The 25,941-nt window shown below is 46.6% G+C and overlaps 1 protein-coding gene across 4 annotated transcripts in view; it reads right to left on the bottom strand.

The window, feature by feature from the left end:
• LOC125949487 (furin-like protease 1, isoforms 1/1-X/2) overlaps positions 1-25,941 on the bottom strand; it is a 148,156-nt gene that overhangs the window by 65,264 nt on the left and 56,951 nt on the right. For all 4 annotated transcript variants that reach the window (XM_049676570.1, XM_049676567.1, XM_049676568.1 and 1 more), the window contains exon 2: positions 7,679-9,706. In XM_049676570.1, coding sequence (XP_049532527.1) covers positions 7,679-8,551 — 873 coding nt within the window. In that variant the 5' untranslated portion in view covers positions 8,552-9,706. The remainder of the gene's footprint in view (positions 1-7,678; positions 9,707-25,941) is intronic.

Here is a 25,941-nt window from a genome sequence, read left to right as displayed (position 1 = left end):
CGTGATCAGGACGTGCAGACGGTAATTAGGATTGATTTGACTTGAAAGAAACGCCCTCGCACCGGTGCTGTCGAACAGCTAGCCGGACGAACTGACGAACTAATTGAAGCACCACCACGCCAACAGGTGCGCTCTGCTTTGGAGGGCTTCATCAGTGAGTTCAAAGTGGATAAGCATACTGATTGATGGGCATTAGGAGGCGGAAATTCGTAATCGTACAACTCAACTGTAGTGTATTGGATTGGACTTGTTTTAGAAGGAAAGTCAAAATGATTTTATCGTTCATTGGGCCGTAAACAGCGACATTTCCTGTTTTCCTTTCGTCGGATTCAGCGATAAAGCGGACATTTTAGAAGATGTAAGGCAGTAGAATCCTCTGCTTAGTTTAAACATAACGCTAAGGACTGATCGCAATCCATTTTGCGATCGTTTTTATGCCTCTTCTCTGTCCACATAGTAAAATGAAGTTAAGCTTCATCGTATTACTCGACAATTTTTAACAACGTTACAGTGAGTTTCCTTCCGACATTTAATTTCCACAAGCATTATTGAAGCACCACATAGTCGCATTATCGCGTTTACATTTTGAAACATTTTAATGTCGCTCATCATCGCCAACGTTCATGTTTAACGCCCTTCATGTTTAATGTTGTAGATATGCTTGGGATTAACACTAACCAGCTGCTTCAGACTACAACATAAATCTCTTGTTATTTATCGTGGAGACGCCTTATACTCATCAACTCCATTTTATTTTGGATTTCAGTTGCAGAATTTAAAACAAAACCTCTGCTGACGTTGAAACCCTTTTCATAGAACTTACACATAGAATGCCATTCCTTTGGCACGATTTTGATGCAGGAATTGAACATCCTTTTTTTAAATAGCTTAATGAACCCACCAGCTCAGCTAACTGGTTCGAAGCAGGTCAATTGGACCACCCGAGAAGCAAATGATATTCATCGCCGTACTTATCAGTGGCGGCAACTGCTCCAGGCTCTAGTTGCGGAACCGAGTGCTTCCGCTTCTATCACGTTCATCTGCATAGAAGCGCATCATTGAAGCCACGATAGCGATGGTACTGTCAGGATGCCTAAGCTGACAGCAGGAGCTCTCCTGCTGGCAGCGTGAGCATGAAGCGTGAATTTATACCTCGAGCAATTCCTTCCCCCGAGCACCACCGCTACCGATGCGCTGTCCTGGAGCACAGCAATCAGCTTTGGGCGATTCACAGGCGGAACACTGCTCCTGTCCATCCATCCTGCTGCACAAAAACTGTACGCGAGCGCATACAATTTCATTACACGAGCAGCGGGTTCGCACGAATTTCGAATGTGGTTCAATATCCATTCTAAATCGATTTTGCCGGACCGCAAATGCTGTGACAGACAGTGGTGGTTGTATGGAGCACGTGTGCGTGCTCCGGGGGCGGAATTTTCATCGTCGATGTCATACACCTGTCAAAAGCAGATTCCCACCCATCTAACAACGGTCCCGCCGCACTGTACTGCTGTACGTTGGCAGTGTGTGATGCGATGGCCCGATGCGGATGCTTTCCGGGGTTTCCTTTTTTCTCTTGGTCGTTGTGGCATTTCAACTATCTAAGGCTGAAGGGATGTATGCACTCGAGGATCCATTATCGACCATCGATCATCGAGCGGTCCTCGAAAACAGCACTTTGAAATGCAGCATTTCCGCGGGACAAACACGTACCAAGAACGAACGTTGGCACTGCCGTTGGCCCCGGAAAAACCACAAAGCGTACTGGTGTGCCAGAATATACTTTCTGGTTCGAAGAACAGTAATTTGTTGCTTCGCAATGATGCGATTCATTCACGCTCTGTTCCAGCATCACTTCATGCATTAGCCCTACGAATCAGACATTTGTTGAAGCTAGTCACCATCATTATGTCGTTGTTCTGCCCATCGAAACGATCTATTGATTACATCAATCTTAGACTAAAAAGAAAACAACGATTAGGTATGCGTGGTTCCAGCTGAGTGGCATCCATCTTCATTAAGTTTATTACAAACTTAATCCTTATATAGATATGTACATCCTATTTTTTATCTCTTAAGTTCTCACAAATTTCAACTTCAGAACAAAACAGAAGAGCATCACCCTGCTTACACGGACTCAGCGTATGGCGCGATGTACTTCAACATTCCTTTTAAAACGTTGTAAAAAGGATCCCGTTGGATAGAGTCGTAGTTAAAGTGTAAATGTCAACTTCAAAAAAGCTTCATCAACAGATGTTCACATCTACATATTTTATTTATAAAGCTCATAAAGAAAGGTGGAGAGCAGCAGTAGCCGAGTGTACCTTTATGCAATTTCATGCAACAATCCTTGATGCATGCCTTAATAAGGAGTCAACTAGGTCGTACCTAGTGGGATTCCAGGTATCATAACGATAGCAGCAGTACAACCATCATCCAACATGAAAGGTGTGCTTTATGGTTATCTCTCCCAAGCGAACAGCCAAAGCCGTCCCGTCCACGTCCAGCATTGCAACCTTGCATGACAACCTTATGCAAAAACAAAATAAAAAGTCTAGAAATCCAGAACATCCGCTCGCATGGACTGGAAACGGAAATGAAAGACAAGCCACACTCGTTCACAAACGGCACTGGGAGTTGAGCTTTGCGGTCCGTTTGTACGAGTACAGTTTAATTAAAATGTTAATTATCACGCTGTGGCGGAGTCACATTCTGGAAACCGTAGCTGTCTTTAATGATATGCGGCAAAGAGGGCCCCCAAAGTTGATCTTTCTGTAACCACATCGCTACCACATCCGAATCCCTCTTCGCTAGCACCCTTGCGCCAGTAAGCGGAATGCAATTGCAGATGCGGTCGTTGTCCAGTGACAACAGCATTTTCGTGGCAGCATAACTGAGAATTTTTGAAAACTTCTGAACTCCTCTAGTCCCCCAGCTAGTGTCCGGTGAAAGTTGACGAGAAATATGTTAACCATATCCGGACAGTGACACCGAACAATGTGGGTTTTTGGAACAACGCCGCACCCAAAAAGGGCACTCGGATTCAATCTGCTGACCATCCTCCCGTTCTCGAGAACAATACCAGATGATTATGAGATTCTGAACGATAAAGCCGACACCCGGCCGAACGAGTGCTATGAAAGGATTCGCACTCTGGAAGGGGAAGCGAGGGTTTGGGGCGAACGAACAGGGGAAAGTTTGTTCAACTATGTTACCCAGCAACGATGGCTTTAACCACATTCTCCGTACAGCCCCAAGGATGTGGTGGTACCTATGCTGATCGCGTTGCTTTCTTCGCCGACCGCCGAACCCACACAAACCACCGTGGGGGCGCGGGCGCATAAACTTGGACACCACCAGCCTGAGCCTGAGATTTACCGAGGGCGATAAGTTTCGGGCGAAAAGGCTGAGTGGCGGGCTCGCTGGTTGCTGGATTTTAAAGAGAACAATAAATAAGCTTTTGTGGGTTCAGTGAAAGATTTGGTACCACGTGTGGCCCAACGTCTTACCGGCTCTGCTCCGGATACGACGGCGACGGTAAGGTAAGAAGTAAATTACCGGCCAACTTCTACCAGTCCTGGTTCTACTTCGACGATGGCTTTAAGCCGCTTTACTTTGCCGAACCAATTTTACCCTAGTGGCTTTGCTCTTATCGGTGGGACCAAAGCTATTAGGAGATTCAGTAAGTTGAGGGTAAGTTGAAAGTTTGTGAAAAACCAACATACGCAGCGGGCTCAGCGCAAACCGCAAACCAACCAACAACCACCCCAATTTGTTAGGCATATTGGACTTCAAAACAAAAGGCGGATTGGGAGGAAGGTAGTTGCTTCACCACCGTTATATCTGCCAAATTCCGTCCTATAATGAGGATGCTGCAAAGGAACTTAAACCCAGGAACGCCGAATGGAGATGAGGGACGCTTGCAAAGCAAAACATTCTTCTTTTTCTATTATGATCCGGCAACGGTGACGACGGTGGTATCACCGGGTTTTGTGGGACCAATCGCACCTTAAAAACTTTGCAGAGAGAATAGAACAAAACCTGAATACTGCGTGCCTTTGCTACACAGTCCAGGTACCTCGTATCGGGTCTCAGCAACTGTCCTCGCCTGTTATTTGAGTTCCTTTTTCTCCATTAGAGTACTATTTCATCTGAGAGTGTGCCCAGCCCTCCCCGCTGCAGCGGAATAGGTTTTGCCCCACAAGTCTCAAAAAAGCCCCGACCAGGGAATGGTCGGAAATAAAATCCCAAATAAGGAAAGAAAACACAACAGTTTCAACTGCTCCCCCCGAAAACCGCACTTATCGCAAACAAACATCGCAAAACATCGTGAATGGACCGAAAAACAGAAAAGGTGGTTCCGAATGCTTTGTCGGAAACTTTTCCGCTCCGCTATTCGACGATGAGCGGATCTCGGAACGGTATAGAACGCTGAGGATATCATGCCTAACAGTGAGGCATTTCCTTGGCCGATAAAAAGTCGTACCATCTTGGGGAGATGGCCGGTTGGAAAGGGAAAAGCGAGAATGGGAGCCGGCATACAAGCTTCCCCGCAGGAAGGTTAACCGAAAATACCGCGAAGGAAATTTGTTGCCGGGGGTCGGGGCCATTTGGATGAGCGAAAAATGCTTAAAATAATGTCCACGAAACGGGCAAAACGGTTCACGGTTCCACGGTACGACGGAAGATGACGACATTGCGCCTCATCATCGAGATTGTCGTTGACGTTGTCATCGTCGTCGACTTGGCCGTCGTAATCATTGACAGTAGGTACATACTGTGTTGTGCTGGGCGAAAGCCACTCCATCGCTATGGGCGCCTAATGAACTGTACACGGACACCCGTCCAACGCCCAACAACGGAGGATAAATGAAGATTTAGCAGCTCTCGATGGCAAATGAAGCATGCTGATAATCCCGCTGGTTTGTAGGTTTGTTCAAGGTTTCGTCTTGCCATACCTCATCCACCAGCATTAATAAGCGCTGCCTGTGGGTAATGGTTGGAGCAGGGCTTTGCTGGTATCACACTGCCGCCTTTGCATCGTAATGCACTGATTGCTCGTGATCTCCGTCGTCGGTGAGTTTCGTGCAGCCTAAGCTAAGTGTATCCCTTAGGCTTTCGGTTGATAGCTCATTTTAGTGTCGTTCAAGATAAAGTTCTCCTTTTTCGCGGCGTGACGCCCAGTCCAGCAAACCGTCGGGGAAGGCCAACGGTGTTGCAGGTGGTGTTGTTATTACACGGAAGTTTAAAAAAGAAACTGTCCTCAATGACGGTATAGGGATGAGATATTTTTTATAATTTAGTTGAAGTAGGCTATTTATATTTTGGAAAATATTTTAGATAATGCGTCCACTATTCGATTTTTGGATGTCACCGAATTTTGAATCGGAATTTTTAATTTTCTCTCTAGAGTCATCTCTAAGTAAAACAGGCAAATAGGTGAACCGAGTAAAAACCATCATTTAATGGTGTTCAAACCATAAAACACAGCAACCACTCGATGGGGATTCCAATGCCATGCTAGAGTAATTTGATTCAATTAGCTTTGAATACGGATTGCGATTGAGTGCGCACACACTCGTCCATAACCCGGTAATCCTTCAGCCTTCATCGAGGTTAGAACAGCAAACCAACACCACCAGATGAGCAGATGATGATCGTAACAAATTGAGCATTTGTCAGGCAAAGTGCAGTAAACATTCAATTACCCTTTCAAAGCCGACTAACTGGCTAGCAGCTTGACACCCATTAAGTATCTGATAAACAGAAGCGCTACGGCCAATTCATAACCAGCACGCGAACGCTACAGTTGTTGCAATCGGCTTGTAGGTTCTGTGACGCTATACTCGAACGCCACCAAGGGGAAGAGAGTGAACGTCAACTGATCATCCGTGTTTTCTAATTACTGTTATTATCACAATTACGTTACACCACGTGCGCGACCGGTCACAGCTGATGCGAATCAGTAGTAGTAGGTAAAGTAGTGGGTAGTGGTGGTGATTTGCAACAATTTTGGAGTCATCCAACATCCAACGGATTTCCTCGACGCTCCTTTCGTTCTCCCCGGTCACTCTAGTCGAAATTGAGGGTCGGTATGTTGGTTTATCATATGCAAAGCCATTAGTATAATGGGCTATATGAAACGCCTATGCCGTTGCGGCTACGAGTGCCTAGTAGCGGCCAAGGGAGGCAACCAGCTGCCATCTCTCCTCTTCTCTCGCTCTAAGCCATAGTGCACTAAAGCTGGAGCTTTTTGAAATAACTTTGTACCTCACGACTGGGTGGACCTCCGGTACTAACCGGTAGCGGTTTTTTGCGGGGCCCGGGATGAGGAATCCCGTGAGTTATGTGATAAGTTTCTGGGAGGAGCGTTGAAGCATTCCACATGCGTCTTCTTGACCAGTGTTAGAACAAGAGCACTCATCACAAGACATAAAGAGTGCACCACTAAGCTGAAGTGTATTGAAGTACCCTCTCAGCATACAGCTCGTGGCCTCTTCCTGAACGCTCCAATGCATACGAAATGCGACCACAAACCTTCGCCTGCCAACCGCTATCATCCTCATCCTACTGCTACAAATGTACCAACTTATTACAATTATTATAATAAACTTCAGCCCGTCAATTGCACCAGCGGTTTAGCGACAGGCATGGTTCCGTTCGCTACCACAACTAGTGTAATACGTTGCGCGCACTATCCACATATTCTCTTGTCGGGTTCCACTACAAAATGTCGAACTGTGGTAGCGACTCTCGGTGGGGATCCTGGAGCCCACCACGATAGGCATTTTACTGGGAAACGGACGAATAAACGGGGATGAGGCAGTGTATGGTCATTGTTGCGAAACGACGAAAGGATTTATTTTCCACTGGAGGTTAATTATCCCAAAACGGTGGTGGCGACGTTGAAGGTGGTTGGGCCACGGTTGGCTAGTTTGTGCTAGCCCCTCCTGTACTGACAACACGGCATCGACACAACCAACAGGAAGTACCACAGCAACTCGAACACATCCTCCCGTAATCAGCACTCCCTCCTGGTGTAGTACAGGCGAGTGCAGCATTTATTTTATGTTTTGGCAAAAGTGTCCTCCTGCCACGTAAAAACAAGGAGTATTTTGGATTTTTGGAACTGGCTTCCCTAATTTCAAACATGCACCCGATCGGAACGCCGTCCAATTTGGGGATGCGCGTTGTGGCGTGGTCGAAAATTAAACTCACCCCCGGGGGACCGTTGGCATTCTGTAGGGAGTGATAAATCCATCGCGTTCCATTGTTTGCTTATCGTGCACCTTTAAGCTAGTGGTTACAAATGTCCATTCCGTGCGAGGGTGCGAGATTTGAGAGTATAATGCATTTTGCTGTATTATCTGCCCAACAAACGCTGCCGGCATCTGTATTGTTGTATGGTGTTATCGGGGTGTAACGGGAAGGGAACAAAGCAGACAAACCTGTGGTTTGAAAACAATGGCCCGATTGCCGGTACCTTACTACTATGTAGGATTGAATTTCGAATTAGAATTGAAGTAGAATGAAGCAGAATTTTCAAGAAAAAATCCCGTGCCCCACAGATCCGTCGAATAGTCGAACGTTAACAAACGTGATGTACTATCATTGCACAGAAAAGTAGATAAAATGATCTACATTGCCATTTGCAACGCTTGTACTCTACAACACTTACCTTGCCACGGTTGATGAAGCCATGTTCGGCCGCTACACGTTCTGCGAGCTGCTCCTGATCACCATCCGGTATGTGGACGGCCCAGTGATGAGTGAAATGACGGCCACCGTCCAGCCCATCGTCGAGCTCGTTGTTGTTGCTGCTAGTGAACTGATCAGTGCTTGCAGGAACGCTGCCACTCCCCCTATAGCTGCCCTTGCTGGTAGTCAGCACTTGGACGACACCATCGAGCAGGTTTCCACGGTTCAGGAGCACCCGGTCACTTCCATCACCACCACGACCACTACCGTTCGACACAATCTCATCACAGTGAACCACGGATTCGATACCGCTGAATACTAAAACTAACGTTAACACTAGCACTAGTTGCTGCTGGAAGAGGGAACGCCACAAACCGGTGACGAATCCAGTCCGGGTCCGGAGCAGGTGGTGATACTGCTGTTGTTGTCGTTGTCGAGGACGCTGCCCTAAACGAAAAAAGGCTGACCACACCTCGCCACTGCTACCATCGTCTTCCGTGTTAGCGGGTGATGCAGCAAAACTCGCTCGCGGATACACTCGCGCTCCGACATCAATTGCTGCTTCCGACTGACTCGATAACCGGATCGGAATGGGCTGTTCACAGAAGGATGGTTCGATTCGATGGTTTCTTGTGGACCGATGCAACGCATCGCCATTCCAAGAATCCTGATGTTTGTTGGCGCTATTGACTGGACTTTGTGCGGACGTAGGTTTCCCCGGAGAGCGGCTGAAGATGCTGTGGTTCATCGTGTTCCGGTGCAACGAGAAACTAGCCCTACGTGAGACCCTACTGCATTGACCACCCATCACCGCCGGTGTCCCTTGACTGCTTCTTACTGTAGTCACCATCATTACACTGCGGCTGCTGCTGCTGCTGCTGCTGCTGCTTCGAAGGTACAAAACACGCTCGCTATCAATCGAACCGCACTCCACGGCATTCAGAATAGCGGCTTACAGACGAAGTAAGCCACAACAGGTTGCTGTCTTGGGTATCCTTTACCATGGGCCTGGATAAGATACGCTTTGCGGACCGCAGAGCCTACACCGGCTGAAGGCGTCCCAAAGCTCCCTGGGTCCACTCACTTGCTGATGGCTTGTTCAATTAGTTAAAGCAGCGAGCGGCGCACGTTCTTCGCCGGCCTTCGCCACGATGCCCGTTGCTTGGCGGTCGTCTAGTGGTTCATCTTCAAACAAGGCATCACATCCATCCAACTCAGCAATCCAATTAGGGACGTTCGTTCGTCCTGGCGTTCTTCTCTTCCACCGGCCGCTGCCGTTGACAGGCTCTGTTAGAGCACGCGATATGCCTTCGATTTGCCTGTCGACCTTCACCGGACTCACTGGTGGGTACACGGTGCTTCTTTTTGCGCTGATTCTGCCAGCCCGATAGCGATCCCCGGTCGCGGGTTATCCGGTACGGATAACGATGATGATTTAATTAAAACATAATTATTATTAATTTCTTTTCTCGCCAACCGGTCGACCTCGGTTTTCTCCGCCTTCCACTACTAGGCGACCAGGCAGTGAACGAGGAGCCCTCTTCTACTACCTGGTATCGGAGACTCCAGGAAACGATCTCGCGCACCGTCTCTCCGTTTCGAACGAACGGAGAACTGTTTACCGATGCCCGTAGTCCTTTTTGCTTCAGGCTCTTCGCCGACGGTGCCTCGATTCCGGAAGATCGTTACTTAGTATCCCAAAGATATCACGTTGTTGACCTTCACGACGGCGGCGCGATCCCTTATCCTTTCATAATCAATCAATTATTTGTTGCCTGATCCTCGCCATCGGGCCGAAAGTCAATGCTGATGGTAAGGGACATGGTCCATGGATGGTGGTATCACTAGCTCCACGAGAGCGTCGTTGGAGCGGTGGAGTAATGTAACTGGACAATTTACACCGTTTCCTGTGGGGTCACACTATTACCGAGAACTACTGCGAGACAGGCATACTCGCGCATCCGCTACCTATCTCGCGAAAGCGAATTATGGCGATGCTCTAGTACCACTAGAGAGAATGATGGAGAAACAAAATTCAATTAAGCCACGGTTAGTAATATAGATTCACGGTAACACAATTGATGCGGTGAAGGCACAACAACGAGACGCTGTGCTTTTCAAGCCATTATGAACTTCACTAACTCTGTGTCTATAGACTGTCTATCACTTCTATCCTCTTGGCTTTCAGTCAAGATGTAATGCTTGGCTTTAGGTCAAGAAGTAATAAAGCACGCTTTTTCACATTTCCATTCCGATCCACTTCCTTTCAGTAAGCAGTTATCTGTAAATAGAAAAGAAAACAGAATTAGTTCATTTACTTGGGCTACAGAGGTTATATTCATATGGGCTTCTTCTTTCGTAAACGTGGAAGACAAACGAGAAACCCCAGATAAAGTTAATCAAACCAACATGGCCGTCAAAGTTACCCCAATATCGGTTAGGCCATTTGATTTACCCAGACGCCAATAGCGCAACCGAGTGTTTCCACATCGTTTCATCTGCCCATCTGGCACACAACTAATCCGACGGACAGGTGAGTTTAGGCGAAGCTTATTAGTGGTCAAAGACCGAAAGGGAATATAATTAGAGCAGGTGTAGTTTATTAATGAATATTGAAAAAGTTGAGCGCCAAAAACTGGTCAGATTATTATTTATGACACGATGGGAGAGAGATAGAGAGAGAATGAGCGAACCAGTGCGCATACGGATGTCGGATGCCGCACACGTACGCCCGGCACACGCGCTGTCAAGTGTACCAACCCGATTGAGCACTACCCAAGGCAAAACTTACTCATCAGGCATACTAGTCGCTACTGGGACGAAAGTAGCTGGATTTCAATCATCCCAAAAACTAATTACCAAATATTCCACTACCGCTACTCCCGTCACTCATTCGATCGTGGGCATCATTGTCAGTTTGGTGGATTTATCGAAACACACTACGACGATTGCGACGGAATGGGAGAGATGTCGAGATTTGTTGCCAAAGTTGAGCCAGTAATAATAAACAGCGGAGGAGCCGGCATGACATTGACGTTTCAGCTAGCATGAAACGAATTCATCATGTGTCGCTGATAAAGCACCAAGATCCTACGCATGTCGGGGCTCAGTTAGGATAATTTATGTTTTATCGGATCATACGCTGCGAACACATTCACATATGCACACAGTGAACAAACTAGTCAAAGGGAACGTCGTTTGATCAATCCTTCTCTGAAAGTAGCGTTACCGTCTGTGACGTACATGAACGTTAATTGGCGCGTAGAATACGGAATACGATTGTGATAGCTACGAGGCATAATTGGCTTGATGGTAATTTTGGGACAATGCTGAACATTATCATGAACACCGATATTCAATTAAACGCGAGGGAATTCGAACATCAGTGATTGCGAAATGCACTGTTGGTACTGTGTACGGTGTACTCAAGCTATAAGTGTTTCATTCATCCTCGCAGATATTGATAGGATCACTCTTCATAAGGTTCTGTAACATGGCTCGTCAAGGTGCTTACCAGAGCAATGTTCCTTGTAGTGATGGAGAGTTGAACAAGACCCATGGAGATAGTTTCAGCTTGATTGCAAGTTAATATAGCCTCTCATAAATCGTTGGCAAAGGTCATTAACCAAAATGTAGTCATATCGCTACTAAACACCTGAACATTCTAAATCCATTATGTTTTAGCGACATAATTAGCGTCGAAAGTGTTGCTCATTAAATTTTCTGTAGCAAATTTACGCTCAAAAACCGTATCGTGTCGATTTAGGTGTTTTCACCGATTTTCCTTTAACATAACACCTTGCCTTCTGATTTCCCTCATTAACACAAACCAACCATCTCGTGGCAGTATGAAATCGAACGAAATATCCGGCCATACATCATCGACACCATTTCCTGCCTACCATTTCTACATCCTGCCGCCACGCTATGTGTGGTGCTGCTCTATGAGTGGCAAACTTCAGAAGTTGAACAAGAATGAAAATGTAATCAGACGGCGCCGTCATGAGGATGCGTGAGGACGCATAAGGTCAGGGTAGCGGGTAGTGGTTCGTTTTCGACAAACACACACACACATTATCGCCCGCAGGGTTTGGGTATGTGCACTTGGTCCGCTCTCTGGCACCTTTAACCACGCCAATGCCCCTTGTTGTTTGGGGTTATTGAATTTAAAAATCGATTTGCAAATTGTTCTGCTACACTGCTGCTACCACGTCCCTATTTCAGCCTTAACATACACACGTTACCGACGACGCACCGTCACCGTAGCCATTAGCATAATTGTTTTGCCAGGGTATGGGGAGAAGTGTTGGGGGAACCGTTAGGTGATTGTAACCATCAGTCAAGCGGGACATCTCCATACGTTTTCAGTGTCACCAGACAAAGGGTACAGACGGTTGGTTAATAATTTTCGCATTTCGCTCCATTACGCTAGTATTCGAGTGCTATCTTTGGAAAATGGAAAATGTGTTTGGTGTGATATGGAAAATGTGTGAAAACGGCCTAAGTCTTGATGAGTACATTGTTGATCTGCTTTAGGAAGCATCTAATAGTGATCTGAAATAATTGCGGTAACGAAAAGTGAAAAAGGGAAAGTTTAGTGACTTTTGATTCACAAAATATTCAATTAAAGAAAAATTCCCATAGCAACAAACAACAAATAAACAAAAAGAACAACATTTAATAACTTAAATAGAGGAAAAGACCAAAGTAGACAGCTACTTATAAGTCAATAAATACATTAAAAAGGGCGTAAAAAGATGACGAATAATGCCTCAAAAAGATACGTGAATGAAAAAAACCGATAAACAATGACAAAAAGTTTGCGAAACAACATCGAACCACTTCGCTAGAGCTGTTTTATGGTTCTTGTAACATCATTCTCGATTATTGTAATGCTGACCGCAACTATCACCGATCGACATGTGTTCAAACGCTTTTGATCACCCAAACACACCGGGGTACACCGTTTGAATCGACATTATCGTTAACCATTTTTCGCACTCAAAATCCTTCGCGCCTCCACGTTTCTTCTACGGGCTCACACACACATCGTTGATAGGCTTTCCTATCAATATGCAAACGAACTTTTGATCGCAACCAACCATAAAAACCATCCTTGGCGGTGACTGGTACACGCTCGCTCTTGGTTCCTTGTGCGCACACCTTTACCGACGAGAATTGAGTTATCAAATGTGCTTTCCTTCCACCTGTTTCCCGTACATTCCTAACCCAAAAGAGCAAACAGTTATCGAAGCATTCAGGTCTGGTCTGGTTTGGTGGAACGATTGTGGAAACCAATAGGCAGTGAGTGTGTGTGTGTGCGTGTTTGGTGAAGATGTTGTGTTAAACATTATAAAATTCATGAATTTCATTCTTCGTGCCACACGCCGCGCTCATACCGAATGCTGCTGAAGGTAGGCGTACGCGTGCCGTACGCGCACACACAATCTGCCGGTCGCTCTGGCACACAAGGACTTTGGCTTGTTGGCAGTGGGCGGTTTCAGAACGGTAGCATTATCTTACGATAACTTTGGCGCGACGCTCGACGCCGCCTCACGGACCGTTCACGACCGTGCATACGGCAGCGCGTCTCCGAATTCGAATTCAGTTCAAAGGGAAATGGAAGCAACCGGCCTCTGGCATGTCGCGGTAGGCATAGCGAAGGACACCTGGCGGTATGGAATGTATGAAATTATGGAACGATCCTGAAGGGCAGACGACTGCTTTTACATTTTTCGATAACGGTTATCGCATCGGAAGCGAGCTCCTAATGTGCTTTCCGGATTGTTTATCATGGTGATGAGTTGGAATTGAACATCCCATGATCATGGCCAGATGAGAGAACGAAATGATGGAACTTCAACACGATGTAACACATCGATAAACACTTGTTTGAACCACACTTTCAGTAGCAGTAGCATCCACAACATAGCATGGGAATAGCTTACCATTTCTCTAGTCAAAACTAGACAGCGCCTAATAACAGCTCTAGCAAGTCACTTAAACTTGAGTTAAGCAAATAAGTGAGACGACATCAATCAGTGGTGCTTTCAGTGGAAAGATACTTAGCAAACTCTATGCAAAAGTTTCAAGCAGCGCAATCTAAAACTCCTGGCACGAGTAATGGTTCCCGGGGGGGAAAAAGAAAGGATAAGTAGTGAAGCAAAGGAGAATCGCAAGGGTACGTAGTCAACTGTACTAGGTCATATAATTTGCAAGATTCCACAAGAAAATCGTCAGTAGTACACAGCGAGTGCCCAGAGGTTGGTCCACTTTCTTTGCTCCAAAAACCGCCCGAAAGAGGACGATTACGATGCAGCGCACGTGGAGGATTAATGGAGAAAAATATTCAAATTACGTCGTGCGTTCCAGCCTTTCCTGTTCCTTGCTCTAGCTCTTTCGGCAATCATTTCACCTCGACAGCAAACGGTCAGGGGTGTTCTGTTCTGGTGTCCAAGATGAACTTTTCGTATTTCCGTATCCCGAGGCCGTATCCCCCATCAAACCGTGGTGGAAAAGGAAGGATTGACAACCGTGTACGCAAACCGGCACCGACACCGGCACCGGAACGGACTGACCGTTCTGTTCTGGCGATGGTGATGGCCAAGATGCGGTGGTCCTAGAATACACAAACAATCTTACACAAACCGCCGCTGGTGGATCCTGATGAGTTGACATTGCGGACGTGCCACCACCTCTGCCGCTGACGGGCGCCATGCTCCACAGTGTATGCGACCGAGGCGAAACATCACAAATGGTAAACAAATCTGCCCGAAAAAGGGTCGGAAGTCGGTGATGGCCTCTGGTTCCTTCCAACGGCACAAACGCACACACACACGTCACGTCAAACCGTTGGCAAGAGATACAGCGAAAGGCCAGGACAATCGACCGGTCGAGTGACTTTCGCACCGGGTGTCAAATGTGTAGATCCAACACCTCATGGCCCCCATGATTTCTTACATTTGATCGCCTGTCGAGGAGAGGGAGCGAAAGGTCGAATGGTCTTCCAAAAAGGTGCAATACGAACCGTGGAAGAGCTCGAGTACCTTCGTGTAACATGTAACTGTTTAGTATGCGAAAGCAGTGCTTCGCCTTAGTATGCTCTCTCTGTCTCGTTCGTCTCTCCATCAGAAACTGACCAAACAACTCGTTCTATAACTCGTACCATCCTTGCTATACATACGAAGCGTGTTTGTGCGAACAGAAAAAAAAATCGTCACAAACCAATATCAATTCTGGGACACTTTTTTCCACCTTTTTTTGCAAGTGAAAACCTGTCCGCTTCGGTACGAAATGGAAAAAGAAAAGCTTGATACATTCTAACGAATACTTGAAATGAATCCTCCGCGTACGTGCCACTATCACTGCGCCACACACATATCACGCAGGTGTATGGCTATGGGCCAGGACGATGCAAAGTCCGGCCCCAGTAGCGTGCAATGCTCGAGAAGGAAGTAACGAAGATGCAGAGCAGTACCACTTGGCCTCTTTAGCGGACACTGGATGGTGAACGTAATCGCTTACTAACACATCGACACACATACACACACTCACACAAACGGTGATCATATTGGCAAACGAGTGGATGCTTCAAGCAGGCAACAGACACAGGCAACAGCATCTTCCCGCTACATCACCAACCGTTGAGATCCGTTTGCGAAATGAACTTTTGCTTGCAATCCAATCTAAGCTGCGCCTCGAAGCGCAACCTGACAGGCAGGCAGGTCGGTCGGCCAAAAGAGATTCTGGAAGATGAGATCCAACCGTTCCTGGTACCCCAACACGGTACGGTGAACAGCAGCAGCAGCAGTGGAACGATAGCTTTTTGACGGCTTCGACGATGCGTACTACTTCACAATGCAACACGGGTTAGGTCACTATTGGTAGGTAGGGTGGCCACCTGCAGCAAAATGAGATTCGTTCCAGTCGGCATCCGGGGGCTATGTCATGTGTCACCTTCAAAGCACCTTTCCTTCTCTGTGTAAATGCAGCATTGCGAATGCGTGCACGATGGAAAATAGGAAAATTATGCCGGACTTCATAAACTATTAATGGCTCTGCACAGGATTCTCCGGCGAATCGTGACTAGGTACAGCACTGGCACACGCAAACAGACGTGTGCCGAGGGACATTTTATGATAACTTTTACAAAACCCATCCTCTGAATCTGAACTATCAACTGTGAAGGTAGAAATGTGTTTGTTCAAGGGGCTCACCGTTTGTAGCCTTCGACAAACGAGAAAAGTATACCCTTGATGCAGACAGCAAAACGAACAACTTTTATAAGCTCAGTATCATTTTCTTGCATTAAAACATGAACCATCATAATTTTGCACCGAAAATGCTCACTATTATTACAGTTGTTAAATAGCATAGCAGATTAGGCAATAAATTTAAATAAATAAATTGTCCGATTTCCAAAAGGCAACTTGTTAAAACATGTACAAGGACGGGCGATATGTACGATTCATAAGACCACGTTAAGAATATTAGTTGATTTAATTATACAAAAGCACTCAACCCATATAATTCTAATAAATAACTATTCTTTATCTCCATTGTTTATAATATAATTATAATATAGTATGAGGATCAGAATGCGGTTTACTTAAACTTTGAAGTATTGGTGACCATTAGATTCGTTATCTCGCAAATTAGGACTCTCCATGCATATTCTAAGAGATTAAAGGTTGTAGAGCGAACAGATACGTTCAAATGTCCTCAAAATAACCTTCGTAGTCATGATACAACGGATAAAATGTCTGTTCGCCGTATGTCTTTCAAACTTAACTCTACAGCTTGGAATACTAATTAAAAACAGCTCTGTTTCTACAGCAGTAATGAAACTAATAAAACAACAGCTACAGGAATAGATAGAAGTTGCGCGTAATGCATAGTGAGTGTCTCTGACTAAGCGCCGTGCCGTAATCCAAAATGGAGGGGAAGCCACAAAATGAATGATGCATCTGCATTTACCCTGGCTACATTACGAGCATATTTTTGGCGGTAGCAAAATGCTACGACCGAAACCTTGTTTATAGGTCACCGGACCACAATGTGGCCAGTGAGCCTGAGAGCTTGAGTGACTCTGACCCGACGGTGATGTTGCGGTGTGCCTCGGTGCCGGCACCAAAAACTATATTCGCAGTAAAAGCGTGAAAAACACCAAAAGACCGTTACCGCCCGGTCCGGTGCTTGTGTGTCATCGCGAGGCACCCATCTCTACCAGCACCCCCTCGGCATACGCTCCGTTTGACAGGCAGAGCGCCTCAAACCACCCCCGGGAGGGGGCCGAGGTCCGTTACGGTTTAACGCGCGCACCCAACCCCACTAATAGGGGTGATGTGCCCGCGGGGTGGTGGATTTGGTGTAAAGTTTTCCGCCCACCCAACGCAGACTCCAACTTCTCTGGTTTGGCCCTGCACGGTACGAGACACGGAGCATAGAGGTGGGCCCGTTGCCTGATGGCAAAAGCAAATTTACATAACCACCCAAATAAGCTCGCCAAACAGAAAAATGCTTGCGCGGCGAGACACTCCCTGTCGCTCCACACAGCAGCCACTACAGCATCGCCTTCCCCTTCCTCCTCATCCTCCTCTTGCTCTTCCTTCCGTCAGTGATTCGCCGCACTGTCTCTCGCACGGTCTCGCTTTAAGACTGTCGGCCTCGACGTAATTTTCGGTCCTAACCATTGCGACACTTTCACGCAAAACACCGGCGAGCGAGCGACACTGAGGTTGTCTCCGCCGGCTTCGGGTGGGGTTTACGGAGCCGATGAAGCGATCGATTCCGGGAGCTTAACGAAAGTTTGTTGGTTTAGGACGGTAGGCTCAGCAGCGCCTCAGATCCCGCCTCGGCAGAAAGCGCCCGCCACAGCGAAAAATAGGCCGTCGAGAGTATCATTTAGCTGCTGATAACATAGCAATTAGGCGTGTAAATCTCATTATGGCGAGTGATGAAATTGATGACGCTTTTGGAAAGATATAATTTTCCGATATTGCGCCCAACAACAGCATCAGCAGCAACATCAGCAGCAGCAGCAGCAGCAGCAGCAGCAGTGACAACAGCGAATGAGATTTTAAACGTTAAAAAGTGTGTGAAATAATTTGATAGCAGCACTACCACACCACTATCACTGGGGATGTGAGATGGAATGGAACAGCAAGAATGGTGTGTGAGAGTCGAGCTTTGCGTCAAGGTTTTTCCAATGCATTGAAATTCTGGGCACACACGGATACAAAACTCCAAATATTGCCTTTATCGATTTCGATAAACATAGCCCCGGGGCCAAGCAAAATTGGTTACTACTACATAGACTAGCTAGACCCAATTCGCAATCATGTAATTGGCTTCCCTTTTCCAGCGACCTTGAGAGGGCCGGAAACGAAAAGGGTGAATAGGCCACCCCGCGCCACATAACTGCTTGCCGCTCCAACCTTTGTCACAAATTAATTGAATTACCAATCGCGAGAGAGGATATCGACAGCGACTACCGTGGTGGTAACGAGGGCAAAGCTTTCCTGAAGTCCTTCTTCTGCTTTACCACCAGACTCTCCCCACGGCCACGGATCTTGCGAACGCAAACGGCGACCTGTTGGATGATGGATTTACTCGCGAAACGGACCCACCCAGCGGTGGGGTTTCGCGATCATGCGGAAACCTGATTTTCAAACCAATCCACCGGTAACCTTCTTTTTGATCTCCCGTACACCGGACCACCGAGTGGCGCTATCTGCTGGGGGGTGTCCTCGTCCGTTTCGTGTGACGTTTTCAACGAGGAACGACGAAACCATCGCACGTGCAAAACACATTGCGCGGATTGCCGGGAGCTACGCCACGGGTGGCATCTTTATCTCTCGTGAATGCTGAAAGTATCACGTTCGCCTTTCCATGGAATTCGTCGCAACCGTCGGGCCGGAGTCTGCACTTCAGGTGCAGAAGTGTACCCCGGGGAGGGGAGTACTTTCGTACTTTCAGAGGATCCGGACGAAATTAAGTCGCAAAATAAATTCATTCACAAATCTACGATTTTGCTGGAAAGGATTCGTTTGGCGAAATCAAAGCCAGCTTCTTCTCGCGCAACCCTGGTGGCAGAATAAAACATCAACATCATTAATCTCGCCGGCTTCTGTATAAACCAGAGGGTCGTGCTTTCATCTATGACCGAGGAACATGAGTTCTCCGGAATTGTGGATTGCAAAGTTGCAAGCCGAAACACTCAAGAAGAACGCCTGCAGACTATGGACAAATAAAAAAAAAAACACGCGTGCAGAGGAGATATAGCGTTACGCGGAAAATCTGTTTCGGAAAATTGATTCAAATGATAGCTCAAGTTTATTGCTTTTCGAATTTGTAAATATGTCTCCTATCGTTGGTAAACTCGTGGCCACCGGGATCGAGCGATTTATGATCCGCAAAGATGGAAGTACTCCACGCGTCCGGCCAAATGAATCATTCCATTTCGCGCTCGTCACTCCCCAATTATTATCATTCTTTCGTACCATTGCAACAACAAAACATGGTAGAAAAATGATTATTTCTCATTACCTCTACGACGCGCCCATAAAGCAATACAGCAATGGAATGGGGGAGGTCGTGCTAACCGATGATGGATCATTTAATTCTCGGCGGAATACAAATCGGACACGGAATGAACAGGGCTCGCGTTCACCGCAATCGTCACCAACGTGAGAAACCGGCGCAAAGCCACGCGAAACGTGGATCGAAAGGGAAATTGCTCGCCACAAACACACGTCATCGCAGGGCAGGGAGCAGAAGAGACGACCTTCCGAAGCGCATAAACGGACGGCCGTAGTCCGTCGTTCCAGGAGAAATAAAATCCCAAAAAAATCTCCCATCCCCGCGCGAGTGCTGCTCCGAATAAATGAACGATGAAGGCGGCCTTGGGGACCTCCATCCCTCGGTAATCCCCCCCTGGGGGACGGGGGGGATGAGGAGAGTGGCCGACCGAAGGCCGTGACGAGCCATAAAATTTCATTGCAATACACGGGAAAAATCCGCTCGATCGTTCGGCCCCGACCGAAGTGAACAGTAGCAGCGACGGGGGGATTCTCAATGTCCCAAATCGAATGCAAAACTTGAACGGCTCGAATGCGATTGCTGCTTACGTCCTTCGCTTCGGTGGAATACAGAGAGGAACGACTGAGCAATGAGGTTTTCCCGTTCATTTTTCACAAGAATTTCATCGGCAAACGGAGGTGGGAGGAAAAAACCAGAACGTCCAGAAGCTTGCGGCCCTTGGGTGATAAAGTAATCCAACGTAAGTCTTACTAAATAGCTGTAAAATGGATACCGATATTTGCTCGGGCACGTTATTGAGTCGTTGCCTTCTTTCTTCTAGTGTCGTCCTGGACATGGACACTGGTAAGCTGATGTGCTGAAGGGATCCTTCAAGAAGGACGACGAGCTGTTCTTTCTGCCGTTCGCTGTTTCTAATTCATTTCACAATCCGCGCGTCACACAGCGCAAGTGGATTGGCAATTAAAAATTCATTTCCGATTGCTTATTCATAATCGGACCGGTCGCGGGATGTTTGGCAGACTACTGCCAAGGGAGGCGGGTGGGATTTTGCGCTTCTTTTTCTATTTATTTTTGTTTCGAATACTTATCAGCTTCAGCGTCGAACGCCTGTTGACGTCATAGCAGTGCTAGGTACCTTTTGCAAACAAGAAGTAGATATTAACTTTCGCGTCGAAGCGCGACTGAGGAAAAAGTTTTACGTAAACATTTTACTCGTTTTTCACTCCCACACATCCAAATCCTCAGAACCAGCATACCAGGCACAGCTTAATGTCGAGAATAGCTCCAGCGAGACAAGTGCGGGCAGGGACAGGATGATAAATTCCGACCATTAACATTTGCTGGGTCGTGTTTTGAGCTTTGATCCGCTAACAGTTTACCGATGCCGGTCCGGTAGCGTCAACATCGCCCACAACCACCGAGAAGCCGTTCTACCGGCGGCTGCTATCTGACACTTCAGCGACCTCACGGCTCTCTTCGTATATTGTCAAAAATCCTTCTCGCCTCCATCCACCGAGATCGATTCAGGGAAATCAATTTCAAAGTGAATCGGTAATGGGTTCGGACACTGGACGGCGGTTGGAAATATAGCCTTTTAATCGATCTCCCCAAAGTGCTCGCTCCCGTAAGCAAATGTTAAACGGATTAAGTAACTCCGAGCAGCGACAGAAGAACTGGGGAGACGATGATCAATTTTTCATTTTCCTCTTTTTCCTCCGGCAGAAAAGGAAAAAAAAACTAGGGGTTTCAGATCTCGGTACCAAGTGGTCGGCGGTTGGAACCATTCGATGGAAACGATTTGCTAACCTCTGTTGACAAGCGGGCGGCTTCCATTACAACTTCACCCGGTACGGTCAGCAGTACCCAAAGAGAGAGACCGTGCGGGCGTACGGGTACGAGAACGAGAGACCGCCCGTGTACCAGCGCGCACATACACACACCGGGCCTTCAACGGTAGCACGGAAAATAGAATTAATGAGGCTTACAGTGAAACGCTTGGCGTTACGCTTTTCCTTTGCCCTCCCAGGCGATTAATCATAGTGGCCGGGGTCTGAAGGGCGGGGACGGTAGAACGGAGTCGAGACCGGAGGGACCCTCTGTTTGACCCTAGGGTCTGACGACGAGGTGTGCCCCAGATTTTCATTCAATTTTCCAAGTACGGTGTGTTCGCGCACCAGGCAGCTGACTGGGAGATTAGTTTGGATCTTAACCGTGATAGATACTCGTCAGAGTTTTGAAAAATGATAGTTCCTTGCGCTGTACCACCACTATTTACGTTCGTGCCGTTGCGAGCCGTGTGATGATCATAACGATATACCGCGTACTCCATATTCAGACCCGTGAAACTCCGAAGCGTCGGTCTGCGATGATTGGGAACTATACTACTTGTTTGTTATTTCATGATAAAAGGTAAACACTCCTAATGGCATCAGACATCTGACACTAATTAACTTCCCGAAACACTTTCGAAGCCGCAGTAATTAATAGAAATAATTAATCATTGGAGCAACATCTTCCACGCTGGTGCGAAGTTTTCGGGGAGAGATTAATAGGAGCGAGATTAGACGTGGTTTACGACTAAAGCGCGTCAGTTATTCATATCAACAAAACCCGGGGGCACTGTGAATAAGATCATCTGTTTGAAAGAGATTTTATCAAAGGGATGACACAAACATCTTATACAGCATATGGAGTAAGATTGTTCTTGAATAAGATAAAATAAATACAAAAGTCTACATGGAACAAACAAATTCACTCTTGAAAATTCACAAACACAAGACGGACAATAAAACCCGAATCAATGCAAACCCGTTAAACCGTCAGTAATGTTATCGATTTGCTTGCTGCTATCCAAACATCACTTTATATTCATAGGATACCCGGGGAAACAGACAATGGCGTCGTCCACAGTGCACGATTACTATCGGGGTGGCGGCATAAAACGGAGTAAATGATTTGCGTTCATGCAATAGACACTGGTCCCTTGAGCCTATAGCTTCAATTCGGTCTGCCACAAAGTAAAGAGTGCGATGTGCCATAAACACCAACGACAAACATGACTGGGAGTGCGGACGGTTTTCTTCGGTCTCGGTCCGGGATTGTCTCGAGAGGGCATAAAACTGCGAGATAGGGGGCAGCACGTAGCAGCAGTAGTAGCAGTAGCACTTCTTAGCGAAAAGTGCACGATCAGCGCCATTGGTTCAAACACAGAAGGGTCCTAATCCATAACATAACATTTCCAAAATTGTCCATAAAAAGTGGAAAAACACAAAGCGAACCATATGTGACCGGCCGTTCGTAGGCTCGTATGCTTCTGATGGGGAAAGTTATTTCGATTATCTTGATTCCACGACGAGATGTTCGTCGAAGGGAATCAATTCATTTCGTCGCGAAGCGAGCACGATATGCGCAACCATTTGGAGCAACTACCAAATGAAAAATCCAGATAATAACGATAGAGTAAGATACATTTTATTGCACTTAAAAAACTGAACGCACAGTCTTGAAAAATATAAAACTGAAATTGAAACCCTGATCAACTATATAGAAAAGCAAAAAGGCACTTTTTAAATTATAAAATAAAGTAAAAATAGCATCTATGTAATCCAAACATTCCAGTAAATGACAAATGAAATTGTGTACGCTTAATGAAGTCGAAAAGTTCATAAAACACACAAAACAAGCTCAACATGAAGCAGGTAGGCAATGGTGTAACCTTACGATGCTTTCAAACAGTAATAGCATCGACAACAAACTCACTTAGTGAAAGAGCACTATACAGCTCGCCGGAGGCAAGTTGTCGATTGGAAGCCCGTTGTCCTGAACCACTCCCATGACATTTATCCGCGAATCGATGTAGTATTGGGAGTGGGATAAGGACCTCGACATCCACATGGAAGTAGGGGTTCCGGGCATGATAATGAAAGCATCCGCTAGCAAATTGCTCGGAGGAAAATAACAACACATAACAACGAACAGGTGCTCAACGACCAGGATGCGAGCGAGGATGCGTTGGCGCCGTATCAAATGTCCACCAGCACAATCACCCTGACAACAGCATTCGACGGATGGCGAACCGATTGGGTTGGCTTCTCGACCTAAGCAACGGGATGCACACGAACACGATGGGCTGTTGGATAGACCAATGGTAGTCACATTGATGATGCTGTAACGTCGATTTACCTCGAACGCTGTAACAACTAGCCTCGGTACATTTAGCAAAGCATGGATGGAATAGCCCAAGGCAAAAACTAATCATTTTAATCACGAAAATGTTGTAATTGCAAACATGTCGATTCTCTGGAAAATTGTACAAACATGTCGTTTTAATCAGCAGTCTGTGTAGTTTTTACTGGGAATAGCGAAACAGCCAACGGATGGTAAACATCACTTAGCATTACTGAGAGCTTGATTACTGACAACATGAGTGACACATCTGGTACATCTACCACAAGCGAGCTAGAACACTGCCAAGACCTTCACTATGATGATGCCATTCTTCAGAAATCCCTTACAGTAAAAAGATCTCGGGCGCACTCTAGGCAATGCATGAAATCCTGCTTATCAACTGAACAAACCAGCGAGTTAACTTTCCAAGACGCAAAAATCAACGCCTCTGCCAGGCTACAATGTTTGAAACGCAGCTCATCAACAGATTTAATCTCTTCTCTAACGAAAAACAACGGTTTATTCCCGCTCAACGGAATCTTGTGAATCATACTCAAACCACCACAAATGACAGACTCTCGGGCTCGAAGGAAGCGATAGCTGAGTTAAACCCACTTGCGGTAAACCATAAGATAAACCTCAAACGGTCACAAGTCACACAATACTGCCGCCGTGTGCCTTGAGCCCACGTGCTAAACTACGCTCTAAAGCCAAGTGTTCCTCGTGCTGGTGCTAACTCGCTGCTCAATACAATTTATTGGGAACGCAAGGCGCCCACCGTCCATGGAAGTTGACCCTTAAAAGAGGGCTCGCTATCGTCGACTAAATGAAAAGGAAGAGGGAGAAAAAGAGAAAAGAAGAAAAATCCCGCACGATGGAATACATCCTTCGTGGCGATTGTGGGGTGCCACGGACGGCCGAGAAGTGAAGACCATCAATTATGCGCTTAATTTCCACCACCTCGAAACGATAGTTCAGTTTTCCTTATCGTTCCGGTGCTGGAGGGCCTCCAAAGGATCTCCGCGGTTCGGTTCACTGGCTGGATGATCCTTTAGTTAGCGACCGAAGGTCTGGTCTTCGTACCAGTCGAACCATTCATGGACGTTCACAGAGGCGCCTCAGAAGCGACCACAAACGCATGGCGCCCGATGCCTGAGGACACAACACATAGAGCCGTGGTTCCACAGCGCCACGAGTTAGCCTGTCTATTTATGGAGGATACAAGAGTCAACAACAACAACAAAAAAAGTGGAACGGAATACACATTCCATGGTGTTCCAAGTCAACGCGAGATGCACAATACTCCAGGCGACGAGGTTCGCTGCCAGGACAGACGCTGCCGCCGCACTAAAGGGATTCCATAGACGCTGAACAGCGTCCGACGGTCGATCGACCGACTCGTGGTGGAAATCGATTGGAACTAGTTGTTGATGACACCGTTTCGTTACGGGAAAATTACAGCCAAAGGAGCTGAAAATCGAGAAATGATTCTACCGGGGGTGGTAGAATCAGCGACGAAGAGAATAATCATAAAATCCATTGATGGGTCGCAACAATATAAAGTAACAGCTCCTCAGGCAGGATAGAAGCATTGCAGCGATAAAACTAGGCACTCATAAGGATGCTAAAGTGCTGGTTTGTGTCTCTGTTATGCAGACAGTCGCTATGGATCCATACAAAGAAGGTAGATATGATTATAAAATCCGTAAAATCCAAGGCTTTTCAATGATACCTTAATCGCTTCATTAAAATATAAGAATTTAATGATTCTACAGGGAAAAAGCAGAATCAAGCCCGAGTTCTTCACGTTCATAAATGAGTCTATTGAAAAGAACAAATAAGTTCGCAGATCCCTCTCACGAAGAGTTTATTACACAAACGGATAGCGGTAAGGTAGGAAACTTGAACGAACTCAGGGCCAACGGCACATCCGTTTCTCCAAAAAGGAACCAACTATTTCCTGCAGGCAATCCAGAAAAGTTTACCATCCTTCCGATTGCTGGCTAAGGGCAGCATAACACCAAGTACCCCCCAAGTACGGAAAAGCCGGATATTGCCAATCGATGCAACGCCGGAATGGCCATTTAAGATATAGCCACTCCCTGCTGACCTCCCTGGATATAGCCACTCCCTGGTCTATGCCACACCACGGTCCGACAGTCTGTTACTTCTGCAGAAAAAGAAAAAAAGCGAAGACTTTCGTTGCCTGATTTCCTGTCCACATGCACTCGGGCAACGAAAGCTGAGACAAAGCCCAAAGTATCCATTCCGTGACAGGTTCCCCATAAACCACACCCGACCTGCATCTTCTGTCCAACGGCTCCAAATAGCTGTTGGCCACGTGCACAGATTGTTATTTATTATTTTGAGCAATACAGAAGTAAAGAGAGCGAACGTCCATTCCGACGCACAAGAATGCACACCGACCGATGGTTGGGGGGCAGTGTGAACATATATGATAACGGATAAGCTCACAAGCACAAGGACACGGGGGAATGATAAAATAATCTCGGCATACGACACGACATTTGCTGC

Source organism: Anopheles darlingi, chromosome 2, assembly GCF_943734745.1.
Source record: "Anopheles darlingi chromosome 2, idAnoDarlMG_H_01, whole genome shotgun sequence".
Lineage (NCBI taxonomy): Eukaryota > Metazoa > Arthropoda > Insecta > Diptera > Culicidae > Anopheles > Anopheles darlingi.
The sequence above is the reverse complement of the archived record's forward strand: the minus strand, read 5'-3'. Positions and strand labels throughout refer to the sequence as shown.